At 41.1% G+C, this 20415-nt stretch overlaps 2 protein-coding genes across 7 annotated transcripts in view; one reads left to right on the forward strand and one right to left on the reverse strand.

Annotated features, from left to right (window-relative positions):
• LOC139819259 (uncharacterized) overlaps positions 1 to 20415 on the reverse strand; it is a 255776-nt gene that overhangs the window by 10756 nt on the left and 224605 nt on the right. The window lies entirely within an intron of this gene.
• LOC139818867 (uncharacterized) lies at positions 18074 to 19776 on the forward strand. Of its 6 annotated transcripts, XM_071787871.1 has the most exons (6): positions 18075 to 18231; positions 18301 to 18364; positions 18441 to 18648; positions 18738 to 18836; positions 18941 to 19009; positions 19248 to 19776. In XM_071787871.1, the coding sequence occupies exons 1-6, from the start codon at positions 18217 to 18219 to the stop codon at positions 19432 to 19434; spliced, it is 642 nt and encodes a 213-aa protein (XP_071643972.1). In that variant the 5' UTR covers positions 18075 to 18216; the 3' UTR covers positions 19435 to 19776. The 6 variants fall into 6 exon arrangements, with proteins under 6 accessions (XP_071643968.1, XP_071643969.1, XP_071643970.1 ...); XM_071787867.1 differs by having other exon boundaries at positions 18074 to 18364; positions 18944 to 19009; XM_071787868.1 differs by having other exon boundaries at positions 18074 to 18364; positions 18747 to 18836.

Here is a 20415-nt window from a genome sequence, read left to right on the forward strand (position 1 = left end):
CCGGTGTTGAATTTGTAAAAAACAAAATGGCGGCCTTAATATGGCGGACAGAATCATTAAATACTCACTTTTGATCTGGCTGAAAATTAATTTTTTTAAGTTTTTAGGGTCGCTATTTACGAATCCGGTGTTGAATTTGTAAATAACAAAATAGCGGCCTTAATATGGCGGACGAAATCATTAAATACTCACCCAATCTGACTGAAAATCAATTTCTTTGTTTTTGGGGTTGCTAATTACGAATTCGGTGTTAAATTTGTAAAAAATAAAATAGCAGGCTCAACATGGCGTAGCAAACAACTAAATATTCACCTAATCTGGCTAAAAATTAATTTCTACAAGTTTTTGGGATTGCTGAATATGAATTAGATTTAGAAATTTTTGAAAAAATAGGGTTAGACTTAATATAATGCAGATAGACTTTATTATTACAATAAAAACAATGACTTTACTTCGCCAGTAAATAATTGAATAATTAATGTAGATAGTTTTTAATCGAGCCAACTAATAACATTTATTGATTAATATTACGACATTTTGACCATGGATTTTACTCTTTATCAAGTATATAATGGTAAATTCACAAGTCTTAATTAATATTAACTATTAACATTGTATCCAAATATGTCATAGGTCTAAAAGCTGAATATACAGATAAGTCAAAGTATAAAAATTAAGTAAATATGAAAATAAATATAAAAAATAAATTTTTAAACTGAAATGCTGTGACGTTGCAATTTCGCTGCCTCGTGGCAGCGCCCCGCCGCCGTCACAAGGCACGGGTTTCGCGCCCGCAGACGGTCCAGGGAGTCGATGCGAGATCTCCAGGGGCGTATTGTAATCGCGTTGCATGTTCTGATCCCTTTTATTTTATTTTTTTTGTATACTGCGCGGCGCCTCACCGAAACGAGACAGGGATCTTCTCCGAGGAAATATGCGGAAGAGGAGAAGGAAAACAGGCCTGAGGATCGAGGTGAGAAAGCGATCGACGGAAGCGGACCGCGGCGAGGCTCGCGGGCCGTCAAACACAAGGGAGCTCAGGAGGACACGCGCGCGGCGCATGACAGCGGCGGGCGGTCCCGTAAAAAGCAGGGCCCTGGCGCCGGGGCAGAATGAATCACGCCTGCTCTTCTCCCCTGCAGACCGGACTCCGGAATGGACGGCCGCCATTCCCGGACCGAGAGGGAGAAACAAGAGGGAAATAGCGTCCCGTCCGCTGCCGGGAAAGAATCCCGGGAAATCGCCGTGCGAATGAGGGGCCATTAAAGTGCTCTGCGGGAGCCGTGGTTGACGGCCCTGCGCAAGGATACATCGCGAGCCTGCGAGCTCACCCCTAATTGGCCCGCGTAGTCGCGCTGCGGGGCCGCGTACGCCCGAGGTGGGGCGCGTCATCGATTCCGCTATCGAGCGAAATTTCGGCGACACTCTCTGGTCGTCCTCCGGCGCAGTAACGCGACTCTACGCATTCTTGCGATACTGATCTTGCGATTTGTGAGCCACTATAGGCAAACGTGCCGACGACATCTTTGGCGACGAAGGGTCCCCGAGGAGGAGTAGACAGCTGGTGAGGTTGCCTCGCGTAATATTGTTGTAAAACCACGACACCGCCTTCCAGGTTGCGCTATCGCTCGGGAACAACGATTGGAGTTTTGGTATTTGGCGTACTCGCCGATAAGGCGTATAATTAGCGATCGATAGCGAAGGCGAGGGGCACCAGAATGGTCTCGTGGCCATGGGATTGCGACCGAGAATCGCATGCCCTTGGAGATCGCGGTAAACGCGCCCGAAACGGATTTCGACATCGGGAATCCACCATTTCTCGCGGCCTTTGCGTTCGCGACCGCGTATTTATTTGTGCGTCGTAATTCGTACGGTCGGGACTTAGATTTCCCACGCGATATTATTTGCGTGCCTCATTACTTGCGCTATAGTATTACTCGCGTTAACTCATTGATGGCATTTGAATGTTATTCGCGTTGACTGATTAATTAATCAATTGCGCAATTGCGTTAGGTCATGACTCGCGTGACACATTAATTGCGTTAGGATATTACTCGTGTTGGCTTCGTACTTGCGTTAGAATATGACTCGCGTTGACTTATTACTTGCGTTCGGATATTTTCATTCTGCGTTAAATCTAGTAGGTCGTGTTTCGTCTATTTCGTGTGAGTGTTGCGATATTCCGCGTTACGCTGAGCATTTTGGCGATATCTATTGCGTCGCCGAGAGTATGTTTTGTGAGCCCTATACCCTCTTCGCGAAAGTTATACGATAATTCGCGTCAGATTAAGATTCGTTGGCGACAGAATCCTTTTGCGATCGTGGAAATTGCGTCCTTGCGCGCCAGGCGTGGCGCCGCCCGAGAGAATGCGCGTTTATTAACTCTTGTGTTTAATCCTATTGATTCTTGTGACCAATTCTATTGTGTTAGTTTTCTTATTTTGCGTTTATTCCCGTTACTGTGTAATCGAGTATGTCTTCGGTCTCTCGCGCCATTATATGCAATTTTAGTTTAGTCCGATAATTCTCCTTTAATTTCTCGCGCTCATGTCGGCTGTTTTGGAGATGAGCCTAATTTCTATCACCGCTTCTTGCATTTCGTATGGTTTTGCTACCTCGCGTTTATTTACTCAGTACCTCGCGCTCACGTCTATTGTGTCCAATTATATTCCGTAAGCAATGTTCTTTCCGGCGGCTTTCTTTAATTCTGTTAATTCAACCTCGGTAATCGTACATCATGATCTTTTCATTTACCCATCCGACTCACTATTCTGATTTCTGCGATTTAATACTGTTTTTACTATTCGGTCTCACCGTATTGCAAAATTATACCACCGACTGTTATCCACTATGGCATGCTCTCGCCAATATACAATAAACCTTGTTCTTTACTTTTGTCATTAAAGGCCCCCACAGACAGGACGCGTCAAGCGTCAAGCAGCGAGCAGTAACCAATCAACGAGACGATATTTTCTACGCCACTGCTGATATCACCTCACTGATTGGGTTCAATTGGGTTGCTGCTCGCTGCTTGACGCTTGACGCGTCCTGTCTGTGGGAGCCTTAATTCTCTGAGTATTTGATTTAGGTATCACCCCGCTGAATATCGCGCTGCCCTCCACTTACCCCGCCCCTAGCCGTTAGGTCGAGCTGGCCGATCTCTCGCACGCCGAATTCATTGCGTTTTGTGCTTTTCGGGTTTTCGCAATCTTAGCGTACTTAGTGGACGCGAGTCTACGCGTTTGGCGCCCAACATATTTAGTGTCGAATCGTCGGACCGTGTGAGAGAACCGTCGGAGAGGCCTGCCATCTTACTCTCCCTAACCCTTTGATCCGTCGCGCAGAAAAAGACGTGACAATGCTTATAAAACTTGTGCGTCATGTCGAAGTAAAATTAAATATGTAAAAATATTGACATTATTAAATAAATATATATATATGTATTATTACAAATTTGTTATATAAAATTTAGTCCTTATCGGAATCCTCATAATCAGTTGCAGTAAGATCCGGACTCGACAGTAATTGTATTGCTTCAGGCGATAACTCCTTCAATTTTTTTCATGGCATTTTTTTTAAACTGGATATATAAGGATTCGACGACACCAGTAGCCAATTTAAAACGTTCTCCATGGTCTTTTTACGTGAACATTTTCGCGAGAATCCCTCTCAATGAGGACCATGTATTAACAGTTTGTGAACTGTAGTTGGCATATTGTATATTCAGATACAAACATTTTTGCGGTCTCCAAAGCGTATTTCTTGTAATTGTCTACATTAATGTCATTCCCACTCGAAATAGCTTGTAAAATTATATATAATTTTTTAACAATTTCTTCATTTAAGCCGGTTATTAAAGCGGTTATTGTCGAATTTTGAAAAAAACGATGAGCAGTGTTTTTATCGTTTGTACTACCATATCCGGGCTTCGGACGATCTACAATGAGCCCCAATTCTGATCTGTTCGAGATCGCGAATGCTCGAGATCACGAATGTTCTTGAATATTCTTATTCTTAATTAGTCGACAATGTCATGAGTCACGGCGGAAGTGTAACACGATATTTATCCAGCGGATCGCCGCTTATCTGTTTCGCGCTCACGTCTTCAGAATTATTCTCCGTACGATGTCGAGTTACTCTGATTCTCCGGCACGGTCTTTTCGACGATCGATTCTCTAATTACAAAGATAACTGGTTATTTGCATCTTCGATATTTCATTGACCTGATGCGAAAGAGTCCTTAAAAGTCAAAAATCAAAAGTCGCGAGTCATCGGTAATAACTATACTGTGAATAAACAAATAAGTTAAGTTCGGTCAACGATTATTTTCAAATTTCTTTGTCTGATTTGTATATATCATGTTAGGGTAGACCGGGGCACGTTGTCACGCGGGGCACGTTGTCACTTTGGCTTTATTTAAAAAACTAATAACCGGAGGGCAGCACCCGTCATTCCCAAAACGTGTTAGTGTATGCCCATCTTTGGTGTGTTTACAGTCTTGAGATTGCGCCAGCCGTGTTGACGTAAAATCAACTTGAAAGTTTTTTGCGACCGTAAGTAAAATTTTATTGTCTAATATTCAACGTACTGGACATGAAGCTTATGTTTTTTCAGAATAGACCTTTATATTATCTTAAAGTATGTACTTTTACCTACCGCGTGCAGTACCTAACCTTACGAATATCTCAAACGTGTCGGACATGAGGCTGTTTGAAGTAAAAAAATGCCCTAGGGGCACGTTGTCACGAATTTGATGGGAATCTATTGCGAATCTTCGGATGACGATAACGAATAAAAATATTTTATGTTTAATCACCGACATGATTATAAAAGAAAAAATGTTTATCAATAAGTTGCGCATTCGAGTGGAATTCTTGCCTATTTAGATTAAGACGAAAACTTCGTGCTTTTTGTACTTTTTTGAAATAAAATAAATGTTTCTGTGAAGGATTTTACTTTTTTACATTGCAGCGCACTATAATATATTGATATTTACGTTGTATACAGTTTGGATTACATTTTGCATGCAATTACATTTGATGTAACAACGTGCCCCGGTCACGGGGCACGTTGTCACAAGCAACCTGTCGTTATTTATTGTTATGTAACAATTGTAGAGTAACAATCACACAAAATTCGATACTGTCCAATTGAAGCTGAGGGTTCACTCGAAATTTTGGCATATCAAAGTACTCTTAAATATTGAATGTAAAAAATACAAAAAATATTGAAAAAAATGTGTGACAACGTGCCCCGGTCTACCCTATATTAAAAAAATAAACTCGAGCTCTGAATACCGATTATGAGAAATTTGTTTGTATTTAGTGAACACCTTGTATAAGGATATATTAACCCTCAGTTACCTTTCCGTTTTCACTACCCATTGTTACCTCACCAGGGTCTCTCAGACCCTGTCGTCTTTTCCAGCTTGTATCTTTAAGACAAATGCATCAATTTGACGTCATTTTTTTTAATCAATACATCTTTTAAAGATCTACAAGACTGTGTAAGTAAGATTATTCCAAATTAAAAAATGTAAATGTTATTAAAAAATAAAAAGAAAACTTGTTTTTCTGAAGAAGTAAAAAATTTAAACGTGCAGGGTCTCTCAGACTCTAGTGAAGTAACTGAGGGTTAATTTCTACGTCGACCGGATTTTAAACACTATTGTTATAGGCGAATCCCTTGGGCAACTGCAACTAAGCGGGACTACTTGAGATGTGGAACGCCGCGAGGGCCTTCTCGAACGCGCGCAGTGTTATACAAAAATTCCGTACAACAAGGCTAGCAGATATTAGCAGATGATTATTGCGAATTTTAATTGTGTTAATAGTATAAGCTACGAGGGAAAAAAAAGAACGCGGGATCTTGCAGGATCTGCAACTAAAAGTCTACACAAAATAAAAATTAAATTGAAACAACAGGAGCTTTGTCGGTCTATCGTTATACGTCGTTAAACAAACACGGTAAGCGTTATTAAAAAAAAAAACAAAAAAAAAAAAAAACACGCAAGTAAAATATTCTACGTATCTCCAGGAAGAGCAATGCACTTTGCAGAATTTAATATCACTTTTATTTTTAGGCCAGTCATATTAGACATCGAACCTTCCAATTACTCTTTTCAGGTTGCAACCACCATGAATTGCTTTGATTTAAGGTGCTGTAAGTGGGATTAATTTTGCTTCGCATAATTAATGCGCATTAAAAAGTTATTAACAATATTATCAACAAAAAACGCGATTTTTTTTATTTTTTCTCAAATATCTCGAAAACTAAGCAAGATAGGGTAACTAACTATACGTACCTTTTTTGTAGAGCGTAAAATTATCTACAATAATGATCTGAACAACATTTATCGTCAAGTCAGTCGTTTAGCTTGCACGCGCCGTCAAAGTCCGAGACTCGGATCTCGAAAACCCTCGATTTCATCGTTTTTTTGATGTTGCGTTGGTGATTTTTTTCAGTCATTTAAAATGGAATTAAAAATTCCCAAAAATCACACATCATCTGAGAACTACAAAGAATACTTTTCAGGGTGTAACCGATTTTTTAGACCCTTTTTCTTTAGTTTGTAGCTATGTAAGCAAAAAATTTTGATTTTTTGGACTACTCTTAGTTTTTCGCTGTTTTCAGACCTTAGAATTTATTTGAGACGAATTTTATCGTATGCATCTTGTTGTGGACGAAATTTGCAACAAAAAAGGACCCTTGTATTTTCTTCGTACGACGAACGCTGATTTTTTTATTGACGCGCAAAGTTATCTAATATTGCGCATAGGTCGGATAACGCTTGTTTTACACTAAAATAATTATTTTTTATTATTTACGTAATTTTTCGCATTATTATTGAACCATATTGCAAAGCCGTTTTTAACACATTCTCTCATGTTTACTTATTTATTAACAAATTGTTTATTTAAAAATTATTATAAACAATTAGAAAAACATGTTATAATCGTTGGATAACTTTGCGCGTCAATAAAAAAATCAGCGTTTGTTGTACGAAAAAAATACAAGGGTCCTTTTTTGTTGCAAATTTCGTCCACAACAAGATGCATACGATAAAATTCGTCTCAAATAAATTCTAAGGCCTGAAAACAGCGAAAAACTAAGAGTAGTCCAAAAAATCAAAATTTTTTGCTTACATAGCTACAAACTAAAGAAAAAGGGTCTAAAAAATCGGTTACACCCTGAAAAGTATTCTTTGTAGTTCTCAGATGATGTGTGATTTTTTGGGAATTTTTAATTCCATTTTAAATGACTGAAAAAAATCACCGACGCAACATCAAAAAAACGATGAAATCGAGGGTTTTCGAGATCCGAGTCTCGGACTTTGACGGCGCGTGCAAGCTAAACGACTGACTTGACGATAAATGTTGTTCAAATCATTATTGTAGATAATTTTACGCTCTACAAAAAAGGTACGTATAGTTAGTTACCCTATCTTGCTTAGTTTTCGAGATATTTGAGAAAAAATAAAAAAAATCGCGTTTTTTGTTGATAATATTGTTAATAACTTTTTAATGCGCATTAATTATGCGAAGCAAAATTACTCCCACTTACAGCACCTTAAATCAAAGCGATTCATGGTGGTTGCAACCTGAAAAGAGTGATTGGAAGGTTACCCCCCTAAATTAGTCTAATATGACTGGCCTATTTAAAAGTTATTTACGTTCAAAGAAAATTGAAATTATGGACGAAACGCGCGAGAAACGTTTGTCGTCGGCGAGTGTCAACTTTGAATTGACATACCTGCTAGGTATAGTAGGCCGATTCTAACCCGGGAGCTCCGAGGGGAAATAAGGGAGGGGGTATCGGATTGCGCGGGGAGTAAGCGGGGGAGAAGAGGGTACGGATAACGCGGGGGGGTGAGGGGGGAGAAGGGTATCGGATTACACAAGGGTATCGGATTACGCGGGGAACGGGGGAGGGGGGTGACCTTGACATACCACGTGTATGCCGCGGGGATTCGTTCGCAACGACACCGCTACGCTAGGCGGCGTACAATGGGTAAGACTAACTTGATAGCGCACTACGTAGGAGCGTGTTTTGTCGATGACGCGTCGAACTTGTCGGGACACGTTTCACGGGCGTCGTAAACAAATTTTTTCTAGGAAAAGAGGGGTGATTATCGCGTAGACTAAACAATCTATTTACGCAGTACGTAAAACAAAGGAAGAAATGACGTCATCGACGATGATCGACCCGATGACGCATCGAACCTGTCGGGACATGTTTCGTAAACAAATTTTTTTTTCTAGGAAAAAGGGGTGTTATCGCGTAGACTAAACTATTTCACACTATTTTTTTACGATGCTGTACGTAAAACAAAGGAAAAAATGATCTTTCAAGATTCAGTTAGAGCGAGAGAGAGAAAGAGCAAAGGGTATATAACGACAGATGAAGCGCATCAAGCGAAAGATGAAGATCAAACGCATATGCAGCGATACATCGGTCGAAAAATATTGCGGTTTCTTCATTATTTTATTGTTGAACATTATCACGTGCAAGTGCTCTGTAAAAGAGACTCTGTGAAGCGATTTAATAAAAAAATAGTGCGAAATAGATAAAACATGGAGCAATCCGAGCAAACCGAACGTGATCTATTGGAGCTGTCCCACCAAGTCGCTACCTTGGGTGAATTTTTCACATGGACGCTGAAATGCGCTGAATTCGTCGAGCAGCTCGAGGCATGCAGTAGTGCCAAACGTCCGCGGCTCTCGATCGGGCATAGGCAATCGTTGGTTGCCAGAATCGCACGACTCGAGGGTGCAAAGACACGATTGGAAAGACATTTTATCCATAGCGGTGGTGATTATGCGGACACCGGTAGCAGTGGCGACACGCGCGCGATAAAACTCGTCGCGAGAGATCGATGCTGCGTTCGAAACGCGGATAATGACCGGCGCGATAATTAATGCAGACTACATAGAACCGCGACAGTTTTTGGAAGACGCCGGCAGCGTAGTGCTCGAGCGAGTGCGAGACATTATAAAAACACATAACTGTGTCAAAATGAATACCGCGTTCAACGGAGAGTTTGTGGCAGGCGATAAACGTGCCAATAAGAGTTCGAACACAAAAAACAAAGAACTCTGTCGTACATCGAACTTGCGCGAGTGGTGTGAGCGGCACGTTATCGAACCCACATTAGCATCCCTCGAGGAGTTTCAGGAACGCTACAGTGGGTGAGCGTTGTCGCGAATCCTCAATTTGACGGTGAACGTCAACAGGTACAATCCTTTGCGCGCGGGGTGTCACTTAAAATTACCTCAAGACATTAAAACGAGGAGAGCGGTGATCAACGTGCAATCTATGGACCATGCGTGTTTTGCGTGGTCAGTGGTTGCCGCCTTACATCCAGCCGAAAGACATTCAGAACGGGAATCCTCATACCCACATTATACAACAGTATTGAATTTACAAGACATTGAATTTTCAATGACGTTGAGTCAAATTAAAAAGTTCGAACGACTCAACGACGTGTCCATCAATGTGTATGTCCATCAATGTGTATATCATCGAGGGACAGAAGATGTCAAACGTTCTTCCAAAAAAGCTTACCGACCGGAAGAGTAATAAACACGTGAATCTGCTGTACGTGCAGGACCCGCGAGACAACAATGTGGGACATTTTGCGTGGATCAAGCATCTATCCCGCCTCATTAGCTCGCAAATTAATAAGAATGGACATACAGAGTATTTTAGCGATCGGTAAATACCTATACTTCTTTTAATAATATATATATATATATATATATATATCATTTTATATTCTTTGTATAAAAATTTATAATATTTGTGTTTTTTTTTGCAGATGTCTACATTATTTTAGTTCGAGCGACAAGTTGCAGTCTCACACGGCAGACTGCCGAGAGGTAAACAACTGTGCCATCCAACTACCGAGCGAGGACGACAAGTGGCTCAGCTTCAAGAACCACAGCAGGAAAGAGCGGCTTCCATATGTCGTATACGCCGACTTGGAGTGCGTGCTGAAGAAGACACAACCGGAGACGGAACACACGTCATACGCCTATCAACATCATCGGGTATGTAGTATGGATACTACGTACAGTGCTCGTACGACGACTCGTTATCCGCGTATCGGTTTCGTCGCGATAATGACTGCGTCGCGTGGTTCGCCGAGAAACTCAAAAGATTGGCGCATCGCGTAAAGGCTATCTTGTCCGATAATGTTTGCATGGTAGATTTAACGCGAGACGAGTGGGAGACATTTTACAGCGCGGCGCAATGTCACATTTGCGAAAAACCGTTCGCGCCGGATGATAATCGCGTACGCGATCATTGCCACCTGATCGGTCGTTATAGAGGTCCCGCACATTCGAACTGCAACCTGAATTATAAAGATTCTTACTTCATTCCCGTAATTCTCCACAATTTATCGGGCTACGACGGGTATTATATTATCACGGAAATAGCTGCCGCGTTCGAAGGCTCAATCGATGTATTACCGATAACAAAAGAAAAGTACATCTCATTCACGAAACACGTCAAAGATACCGCCGAAAGATCAGATTCGCGAAGCGACATAAAGTTAAGATTCATCGATTCGTACAAATTTCTCAGCACGAATTTCGCAAAATTGGCATCCTTCCTCGATAAAGATAAGTTAAAAATTATACGTTCCAAATTTTCTGTGTTATCCGACCATGATTTCGAATTATTGACGCGAAAAGATGTCTTTCCATACGAATACGTGGATGCGTCGAAAATTTGGAGGACTCGTGTTTACCGCCGCGCGATTCATTTTACAATTCCTTGACCGGTGACACCGTATCCGAGAGCGATTACGCGCACGTCGCGAACGTTTGGCAGCGATTCTTTGTTCGAACCCTAGGCGAATACAGCGAACTATACCTCAAAACCGATGTCTTGCTGTTGGCCGACGTTTTTGAAAATTTCCGCGACAGTTGTATTGCAAGTTATGGACTTGATCCCGCGTACTACTACACTTTACTAAGTTTTACGTGAGACCATGTTGAAATATACGCGTGTCAATTTCGAACTGCTCACCGACATTGACATGGTCATGTTTATCGAACGCGGTATTCGCGGTAGCCTGAGTCAATGTTCAAACAGATACGCGCGGGCCAACAACAAGTACATGCAGTCGCACGAACCATCGAAATCGTCGTCGTATGTACCTGATGTAGGTACTTCGATGTAAACAACTTGTACGGCTGAGCGATGTGTCAGCCATTGCCCTACGCAGATTTTCAATGGGTCGAAGACATTTCGAATTTCGACTTTAGCGCGATCGCTTCTGATTCGCCCACGGGTTATATTCTCAAGGGCAATCTAAAGTATCCGCAGAATAAACACGACGCGCACTCTGACCTACCGTTCTGTCTGACGGCGCGATAAACCGCCCGGCAAACGGTAGGACAAACTTCTCACCACGCTGTACGATAAGAAGCGTTATGTCATCCATTATCGCAACCTGCAGCAGTGCACGCACCACGGTCTTCGCGTCACAAAAATACATCGCGTATTGCAATTTGCTCAATCTGCGTGGCTCCGCGTTTACATCGAACTCAATACAAAATTTAGAACACTGGTCAAAAATAAGTTCGAGAAAAATTTATATAAATTGATGAATAACGCAGTTTTCGGGAAAACGATGGAAAATGTACGGAATCACGTCGACGTAAAATTACTTACAAAGTGGGACGGACAATACGGCGCGGAGGCAATGATCGCGCGACCAAATTTTCGCAGCAAGAGCGTGTTTTCGGAAAATCTGATAGCCGTTGAACTGCGCAAACTCGAGGTGAAATTCGACAAACCGATCTACGTCGCCATGTGCATCCTCGACTTGTCAAAGGTGTGCCTATACAAATTTCACCACGAGTACATGTCTCCCCTGTACCGCGACATGTGTAGAATTATGTACACCGACACGGATAGTCTGATTTATCATATCGAGTGCGACGATGCGTACGAGAACATGAAACGTAATATAGCCAGGTTCGATATGAATGATTATGCGGTAGATAACGCGTATGGTATGCCTCTCGTCAATAAAAAAGTGCCGGGCCTGATGAAGGGCGAAAACAACGGTGATATTATGACCGAATTAGTTGGACTTAGGGCGAACGCCTTGCGAGTCGATGGTAAGAAAGATACTAAAAAAGCGAAAGGTGTTAAAAGCAATGTCATCGCACATACCATTACGTTCGACGACTACACGCGGTGTTTGAACGATAAGTTCGAAATGATTCGACCGCAGTCATGCATAAGATCGAAATTGCACGAAGTGTACACTATTCGCGAGACGAAAATAGCTCTGAGTCCGTACCATTAGCGATAAGCGATATATCGTACCGTATTCGAACGATACGTTGCCGTGGGGGACATTATCGAATACCTTTATATGATAAGGAACAGTGAAGATTAATGTATGCAATGTACGTAATGTATGTAATATAATGTATGCAATATAATATATGTATGTATGTATGTAATGTGTAACGTATGTATAATATTAATGGAAGGAATATTAATCACGCATATTTTGTATTTTATATATATTTTTATATATTTTTATTATTTATTTTTATATATTGGATATTTTGTACTTAATATTTTTTACATACTTTATATGTATTTCATATTTCAAACACTTTACATGTATATTTTATTATGTTAAGAATAAAATACAGTTTGCACGAATTAAATAACAATGTCCTTGTGCATCCAAGAGTTGTGCGATCCATCGAATCCCAGCCATTTCACATAAACCATAAACCTCGTCGCCCCTCCTGAGCAGTACTTTCTCCGCGAGATACACGTCAGGATAAGTCGCGCGATGCAACTCGTGTTCGTAGAACGCTCCAGCGACGGATTTTCCACGATAGTCCTCGAGTAAATAGGTTACGGGATTGGTACACTGCACTTTAATCTTAAACACCTCGGTGGTCCAATTTGGCGTGTAACCCTTCTCGAAAATTTTCTTGTATTTGCTGACGCGTACCGAGTCGCCCGCTTTGAACTTTGCCGGACCCGCGAACTGTATCGCACTGTACACCGTAACCAAGAGTCTTTCGGCGATCGCGGGAGTTAACGTCGACGGGCCGCATGCCGATCGTTCGATGCGCGTTGTAATCCGACACGAGTCGCGATAACGCGTCGACCCACTTGTAATTTCCGTTAAGCGTAAACATCTTTCATATGTCGTTTTTTAACGTGCGATTGAATCGCTCGACGACCGATATGCATTCATCACCGAATACGTGGAATAATGATTGATGCCGTGTTTTCTCACGAGACGTTGCACGTCGGTGTTGTAAAATTCCTTCCCTATATCGGTTTGTAGGTCACTAGGGCACCTCCCGCTATCTCGAATTACCTCACCGATAGCGTCGGCTGTCTCGCTGCCGCCTTTACGTGCCTTGAGCGGCACGGCCCACGCGTGCTTGCTCAGTACATCGATGACGGTGAGTATGTAGTGGTAGCCTCCGTTGAAACGCGAGTACGGGCGCATCTCGACGATATCAACTTGCCACAGGTCGTCGTACCTTCGCACTATGACGTGTCTGCGAGGAAAATTTCTTCTCGCCGGTGCGTGCAATTCGTCAACCAACCGTTGCTTTTCGATATTTTTATCTACATCGGATTTTAACGGTCTCATGTTTCCTTGTCGCCGTTTCTGTTTCTAATGCATCGTTCGTAGCAGTTTCTGAACAATTCATAACCGCTTTTGGACCATTCGTGAACCGTTCGACAGCCGTCCGACAACCGTTCTTGAACCGTTCGTTGTCGTTCGTCGTCGTTACTTAACTGCTTCTTGTCATTCATCGTCGTTCGGTAGTCGGTTCTGAGCCGTTTCTTAATCGTTCATTAGCCGTTTCTAATCTAACGATATTCGCACGCCGAAGCTTGTTTACCGCAGTCTGTAACGCTCGCACGTTCTTCTCGAACGCGGTAAGCTTCTCGTCTGACTCTTTCCGTTGATCTCTCAAACTTTTAACGCACTGATCCACGTATAGTTTGTTAACCGCGTCACCGTCAGTCTCAGGTTGCGCTACACGACGAATCTTGCGCGACCTTGCGTCAAAACCCGTGGCGGTGCGACACAGAGCGTTATCGCGCACGAAATTTCTCATTAATCCGCTCCATCGATGGTACGAAATGGCATTCGTCGCGGCGTCTTCGCTCTGCTCGAATAATCCCAATTTATTGATCGGCATTTCGACGCTGATTGAACGGATCGCTGTCGCGCCGTTTAATTTATAATAAGCCCAGCCTCGCGAAGTTTTTCCCAGTGCAAGAATTGTGCAAGAATTGTCCCAGTGCACGTAGTCGATCTTATTGTCGGTTAGCGAGGCGCGAATAATCCCTTTCCGGATTTTTTCTTCCTGGATTCGGTCGATATCAACGGTGCGATTACCTCTGTATACTTGTATCCCTTGTTGCCCAGTACTCGCTCACGAGGATCGTGCTTGAATTTATGAGCACTCGTTGCCAACAGCAGGCTCTTGTACTTATCGTCTTCCGTGTAGATCTCGTCATCGAGTACTTTCTTGAAGATCAACTCGTAAATACCGGGTGTGCCGGCGTATCGTACGCCGTCGATAAATGTTATCCGCGTTGTCCACGTCAAAACGTTTATTACCGAGCATCATTTTATACTTGCCGAAATAAACGCCGTACACGGTGTCTATTGTTGGATAGGCGCCCAAAAAAGACACGATGTACACTCGGCTCATTGGACCCAAGTGATCTTGCAACGTTTGTATAAATATTTCTCGACTTTCCGACGTTTGCATCTGCTTTCGAACGGTCGCGGTCGTCGCGATCGAGTCGTCCGTGGTTTCGAAAACATCCACGTTTGCGAGTAATTCGGGACTTGTATGTTGCACGGTTCGCGTCGCCGCGGACGGTGTACAGGTTATCGGTAGTACTTTCGATCGTTTCGATTGATTAGATTTACTAGGTGTCGATAAGAGATCCAACCAGGAGTCTAATCGTTCCCTCTTTCTTTTTGGTGTAGCATCCTCCTCCTCCTCGTCCCCGCGCTGTTGAACGGATAGCGTTTCGATTCCCGCGTCAGTGTCGCTCTCCGTCGGCTTCTCTTTCTTCACCGCGATCAACCTCGAGTTGTCGAAGATTTTTTTCAGCGGTCCGATGAGAGGTCTAAAGTGCGTGTTTAACTCAACGTCCTTCTCGATCTTACCGATCTCTCGATCTTCAAAGCGCGAAGTTTCTTGCGAATCAAATCACTCGTTTTCGCAATCTCTTTCACGATCTTCTCGCGTTCGCGAATATTCTCGCTCTCGTTGATCGCGGCCATCGTGGAAAAACGCAGAGTGTCGATCTTTTTAACGCTAACGTTTCACCTCCGACGAGTATCGGCAACGACTGATCGCTTTTGCGGTATCGCGAATACGTTAAATCCTTTTCTGTATCGGCCGTTCGAAAGCGCGTTGTCCTTGTCTATCACTACGAATCCATATTTGCATTACCAACAATCGTGGCACAACGAGCAAAATTCATCGTACATTTCGGTATTTACGTGATCGTTGTACACGTGTTTCAAATTAGTGCCATTCTGTTTGAACAGAATCAGCAGATTCGCGTTGTCACGTATCAGATGTTTAGATATTCTCGCGTACTTCTGACAGAGATAAAAGCAGTCGACGCTCGAGTGCCTGCTCATTGAGAAATTCTCTCTCACAGTGTTTTGCTTATCGCACGCCACGACATCAAATACGAAGATCGAGTTTGGACACGCGTAGCTCGGTGGAATGACGTCATTGTTATTGGAGAAGGTGTAGTAGCCGATTTCGTCGATCGATGTCAATAAATTCTCCAGTGCGGACTTTCCAGCAAACTTATCAAAACGTTGGTTTTACCGCAATTCGAGGGGCCGCAAATAATCGCGCATATAGTAGTCGGTAGCATCGTTCCGTGTCTGCGCTTCTCCGCGTTGTCTTCCATCGACCATGATTTGTCGACCGATCTATCTCTCTATATCTATATATCTCGCACGCACTTATGATTCTCTCTCTCCAAATTACGTTATGTACTTCTCGCTCAGCGACTCAAATCTATCTGCCGTCCGTCCGTGCCTTCCTTCAGAACGCGCGAAGGCTTTCCCCTACTCCATTTAACCTTCCGGACTTCCTGCTTATTTATTTTCGTGCTAACGCTATCAAAATAGCGTTAACTCCTCGCTGTCAGTGCCTAGTGCTGACCTTCGCATCAGCGCTTTCGGTTGTCCCGGAGTTGAAATGGAAATTTTTAAGCGTACGGCGCAACTGAACAGAAATAACGCAACACCTACCTACAGCGCGACGCCTTCCTTATGAAAATGTGCCCTTTATTGCCATTAAAAAATGCCATTGAATTCCCATTGTTCCAGACGCAATGGAAATAAAGGAATTTTTGCCACAGATAAAAAGTTCCACACAAAATCCCATTAGTATTGCCATTGGTATTGCCACTGGTTTTGCCGTTGGTATTGCCATTGGCAATACTAATGGGATTTTGTGTGGAAATTTTTATCTTTTGCAAAAATGCCTTCATTTCCATTGCGTCTGGAACAATGGGAATTCAATGGCATTTTATAATGGCAATGAAGGGCACATTTTCATAAGGGAGGAGCTCTTGCCTTAGGCGACTAGCGCCTGAAAATATCTGCTTCGGTCCCGTAGGGAGTCTCTTTATACATATACCAGTCCGTGCCAAACCTTGAATTTGAGAGAATGCATGAACGATGCGACGCCTAGCGGCGTCGATGCGAACTACCGGTAATACAGTTACCGCGCGGGCGTGATGATGATGCATGTACAGTCGCCGCCAATGATTCCTTTCCTGAGGTATTCTTATGTTCTTCCCTTATCCCAGGAAAGGAATCATTGGCACCACTGGTGGCGCGAACCGCCACATTTACCATTGACGAATTTCCATTACAATTCACACTGAACAAACATTGGCTGAAGCACCGACGAGATACTATTAAAGACCGACAACCCTGGGTAAATTTTCGTGACTGCCCGAGGGCCCGGTGGTAATTGAAGAATACTGACATTATCGACTGTTTTGGCTATTTGACTATTCCAAAGAAGGGAGTTTTACCTTATATATAGTATAAAGTAAAAAATTCGTAATTTATCGCATATCCCCGCAGGGTTCGCAATCTACTACCAATACTATCCTTCTCCTCTCACTTTAACCCTTTGGACCACCGGCTTATCGTCTCTTTCCGAAAGACGGAGCCGAGTTTTCTCCGCACAAGAGCCTATCTTGTACGAAGGGGCGCAGCTATCGGAAAAACATTCCATGCTTCATGGCTCTAGTGGACTCGAACCCTGGTTCCTCAGATTACGAGTCTGGCGCTCTACCACTAGACCACACTGCTGCCGCCCTCGAGAGTTTACCGGAAATAAGTTGGCAATGCAAGTTCATATTTTTTAATTTACTATAGCTCAAACGATTGCTCCCTAATTGCTCCCTCAGAATCGACGATTGCTCCCCTTTTAAGATTATTATTTTTCGAGATATTTAATAAAAACGAAAAATTTTTAATTTTTATTGAAAAACATATTTATAATAACTCTATGCAACTTTATAGGGCATAGAACGATTGCTCCTTCATTGCTCCTTATTGCTCCATCATAATTTTAATGATTTATTGCATTTTTATTGAAAAAATAACAAATTAATCATTTCACAAGGCCGCCTATTGTAACTATGGCTCGGCAGCGCATGCGCATGCTACCATAACTATGCGCATGCGCGATGGTATCTGTTAGAGCTTTTACGGATACCATAGCGCATGCGCGTATGGCTTCTGCTTTCTGCTCATGGCTCCTGCAATTTTATGTGCTTCCATCTTAACTATTTCTCGCTTCGCTCTATTGGGATTTTTAATCGCTCCATTCGTATAATTAATTTTGTATGATATTTTAGCAGAGAACTGTTTATTTTCTTGGAAAAATACATTTCTCACAGTCTTCTGCAAGTATATCCAACATAAAACGATTGCTCCTTAATTGCCCACCTGTCAGCATTGTGCATGAGCCCATGGTAGAAAGAAAACAAGGTATGCTCGTTAGAGGGGTCGAAATTGAGCATGTTCTGCGCAGACATGGCGACGGCCAAGCGAGCGCCATATTGAATATATATAGATATACTTTATGTATATACATACGTCAGAAGTGAACGTGTTCGGCTTAATTTGTCTTTTTTAAAATGCCTATGTGTAGTGTAAGTGGATGCAAAAATAGAAGCGAGAATGCAAAAGAGAAAAATATTCAATTTTTTTCTTATCCAAAGGATGAAGAAACTGCGTTAAAATGGATGCAAGCTGCTAACAAAAATAAAGTTAACCTAAAAAACGGTACGTTATTTTGAATCTATATAAATTATAATTGAGGCATATATTTTTAATACTTTATTGAAATTAATTTTTGTAGCTCGCATATGCTCTGTCCACTTTACACCAAGCTGTTACAAACCAAAGCCAGCGTATTTAGCAAACTGCGAAAATTACTCGCCTAAGAAATTACGAAGACTTCATGATCATGCAATTCCAACAGAAAATTTGCCACTATTGAAGGAAAGAGAAGTGCTAAAGGAAGTGCAAAATCAACACAACATAATAAATGTTAGTGAAAACAGCAGGTGTGTATTATTGTATTATATAAAATATTTTCTTATTATGATATGTGAAGATTGCAATAAATTCTATTTACAATATCTTTTTTTAACAGCAAAAACAGTTTTAGTGAGTCCGAGACCAATTTGATCGACACTTCAATGGAAAATAAAGCAGAAACACGTTTTATGCAATCTTCAAAAGAAAATGCTAGGTATAATTTTATTGATTTTATGCGTATTAACGACTTCATTGCTGTACAAGAAATTATTGCATGTTGTTTTATATTTTTATTTCTTAAATATTTTTTACTTTCAGCAGTACAAGTGATGATACAATGGTAAACACACAAAGTAATTCACAGACTGTTATGTCTGAGCACTTAAGGTAAACAAAATTAATTGTCTGTATGATTATAAAGCATCAGCTCAAATATATATATATATGTATATAAATATTTTCATGTCTAAAAATTACTTGATGTTTACTAGGATGTATATATATATATATATATATATATATATATATATATATATATATAGTAAACATCAAGTAATTTTTAGATATAAAAATATTTTATTGCATATTGCAAATTTTTTTCAAATTAATAGATAATATTTTTCAGATTACGAGATAAAATTATTCAAGATTTGATGAAAAGACTAAGCCAAACAAACAAGGTAAACGATTTGCTTAAGAAACAAGTAAAACGATTGCAAAGAGAAAAGACAAGAGTTACGAAACGTGTAATAAAAGAAAATGTCCATAATGTGCTCAAAGGATATTCACTCCGAAGCAAATTGACGTTTTAATGAGTAATGAAAGAAAAAAAAGAGTAAAGTGGGGTCTTGAAGACATATCTGCTGCAATAATGTTAAGAAGCTTGAGCCCAAAAGCATATTGTTTTTTAAAAGAAAATCACTACCCGTTACCAGGATTATCCACACTTAGGAACTGGGCATCTCGCATGGAGTTAAAAGAAGGAATTTTATCTGATGTTGTCTTTTTAATGAAAAAGAAAGCGCCATCGTTTCTGTAATATCAGCGTGCCACATATGTTCATTTTTACATATCAATTTCTTGTATACTATTCAATAATAAACTTATTGAACACAACTTCTCGTGTTATTAAAATAAAATATTTATTACATTTATTGAAATTGCTGTATTTAAATAAACCCATCTTATATCGACAATATTTTTAAAACTTCAGAAAATTATTTACTTTTTCCTCATACATCTATTATATTGTTCAATTCATGCTTATTTTACATTTATTTTAATATTTCTTTATATATAATTTTAACATTTTTTACTTAAAATTAATTATTACATGAAATAAAAATGTATTATATGCAAAACAGAAAAAGAACTTAATTCTCATTTAAAAAACCGCGGGCCTAATTCTATTGGCCAATAAACCAATATGTCTCCAGCTTGGCCCAACGCACTCATTGGTTATTAGAAAGGATGCGCAACAGCATACCTTGTTTTCTTTCTACCATGCATGAGCCCTTATTGACGTTAGGCTTAGTTTCCACGCGTCGCGTCATCTGTTGTTAAAGCCTCTTGCACAATGCCAGGCAACAGGCAATAGGAACAGGGAATAGAAATCAGAAATCATGTATAAATGCAGAATAAACAGTGACACAATCAATAGACACAGAGTTTCAGTCACGTTGGAAATTCTGTGCCTATTGCCTGTTGCCAACCAATCATAGCATTCGAACTTTTTAGGTTGTAATTAACGATTTTTTTAGTTATTTCCTGTTCCTATTGCCTGTTGTCTGGCA

The sequence above is a fragment of the Temnothorax longispinosus genome, chromosome 9, assembly GCF_030848805.1.
Source record: "Temnothorax longispinosus isolate EJ_2023e chromosome 9, Tlon_JGU_v1, whole genome shotgun sequence".
Lineage (NCBI taxonomy): Eukaryota > Metazoa > Arthropoda > Insecta > Hymenoptera > Formicidae > Temnothorax > Temnothorax longispinosus.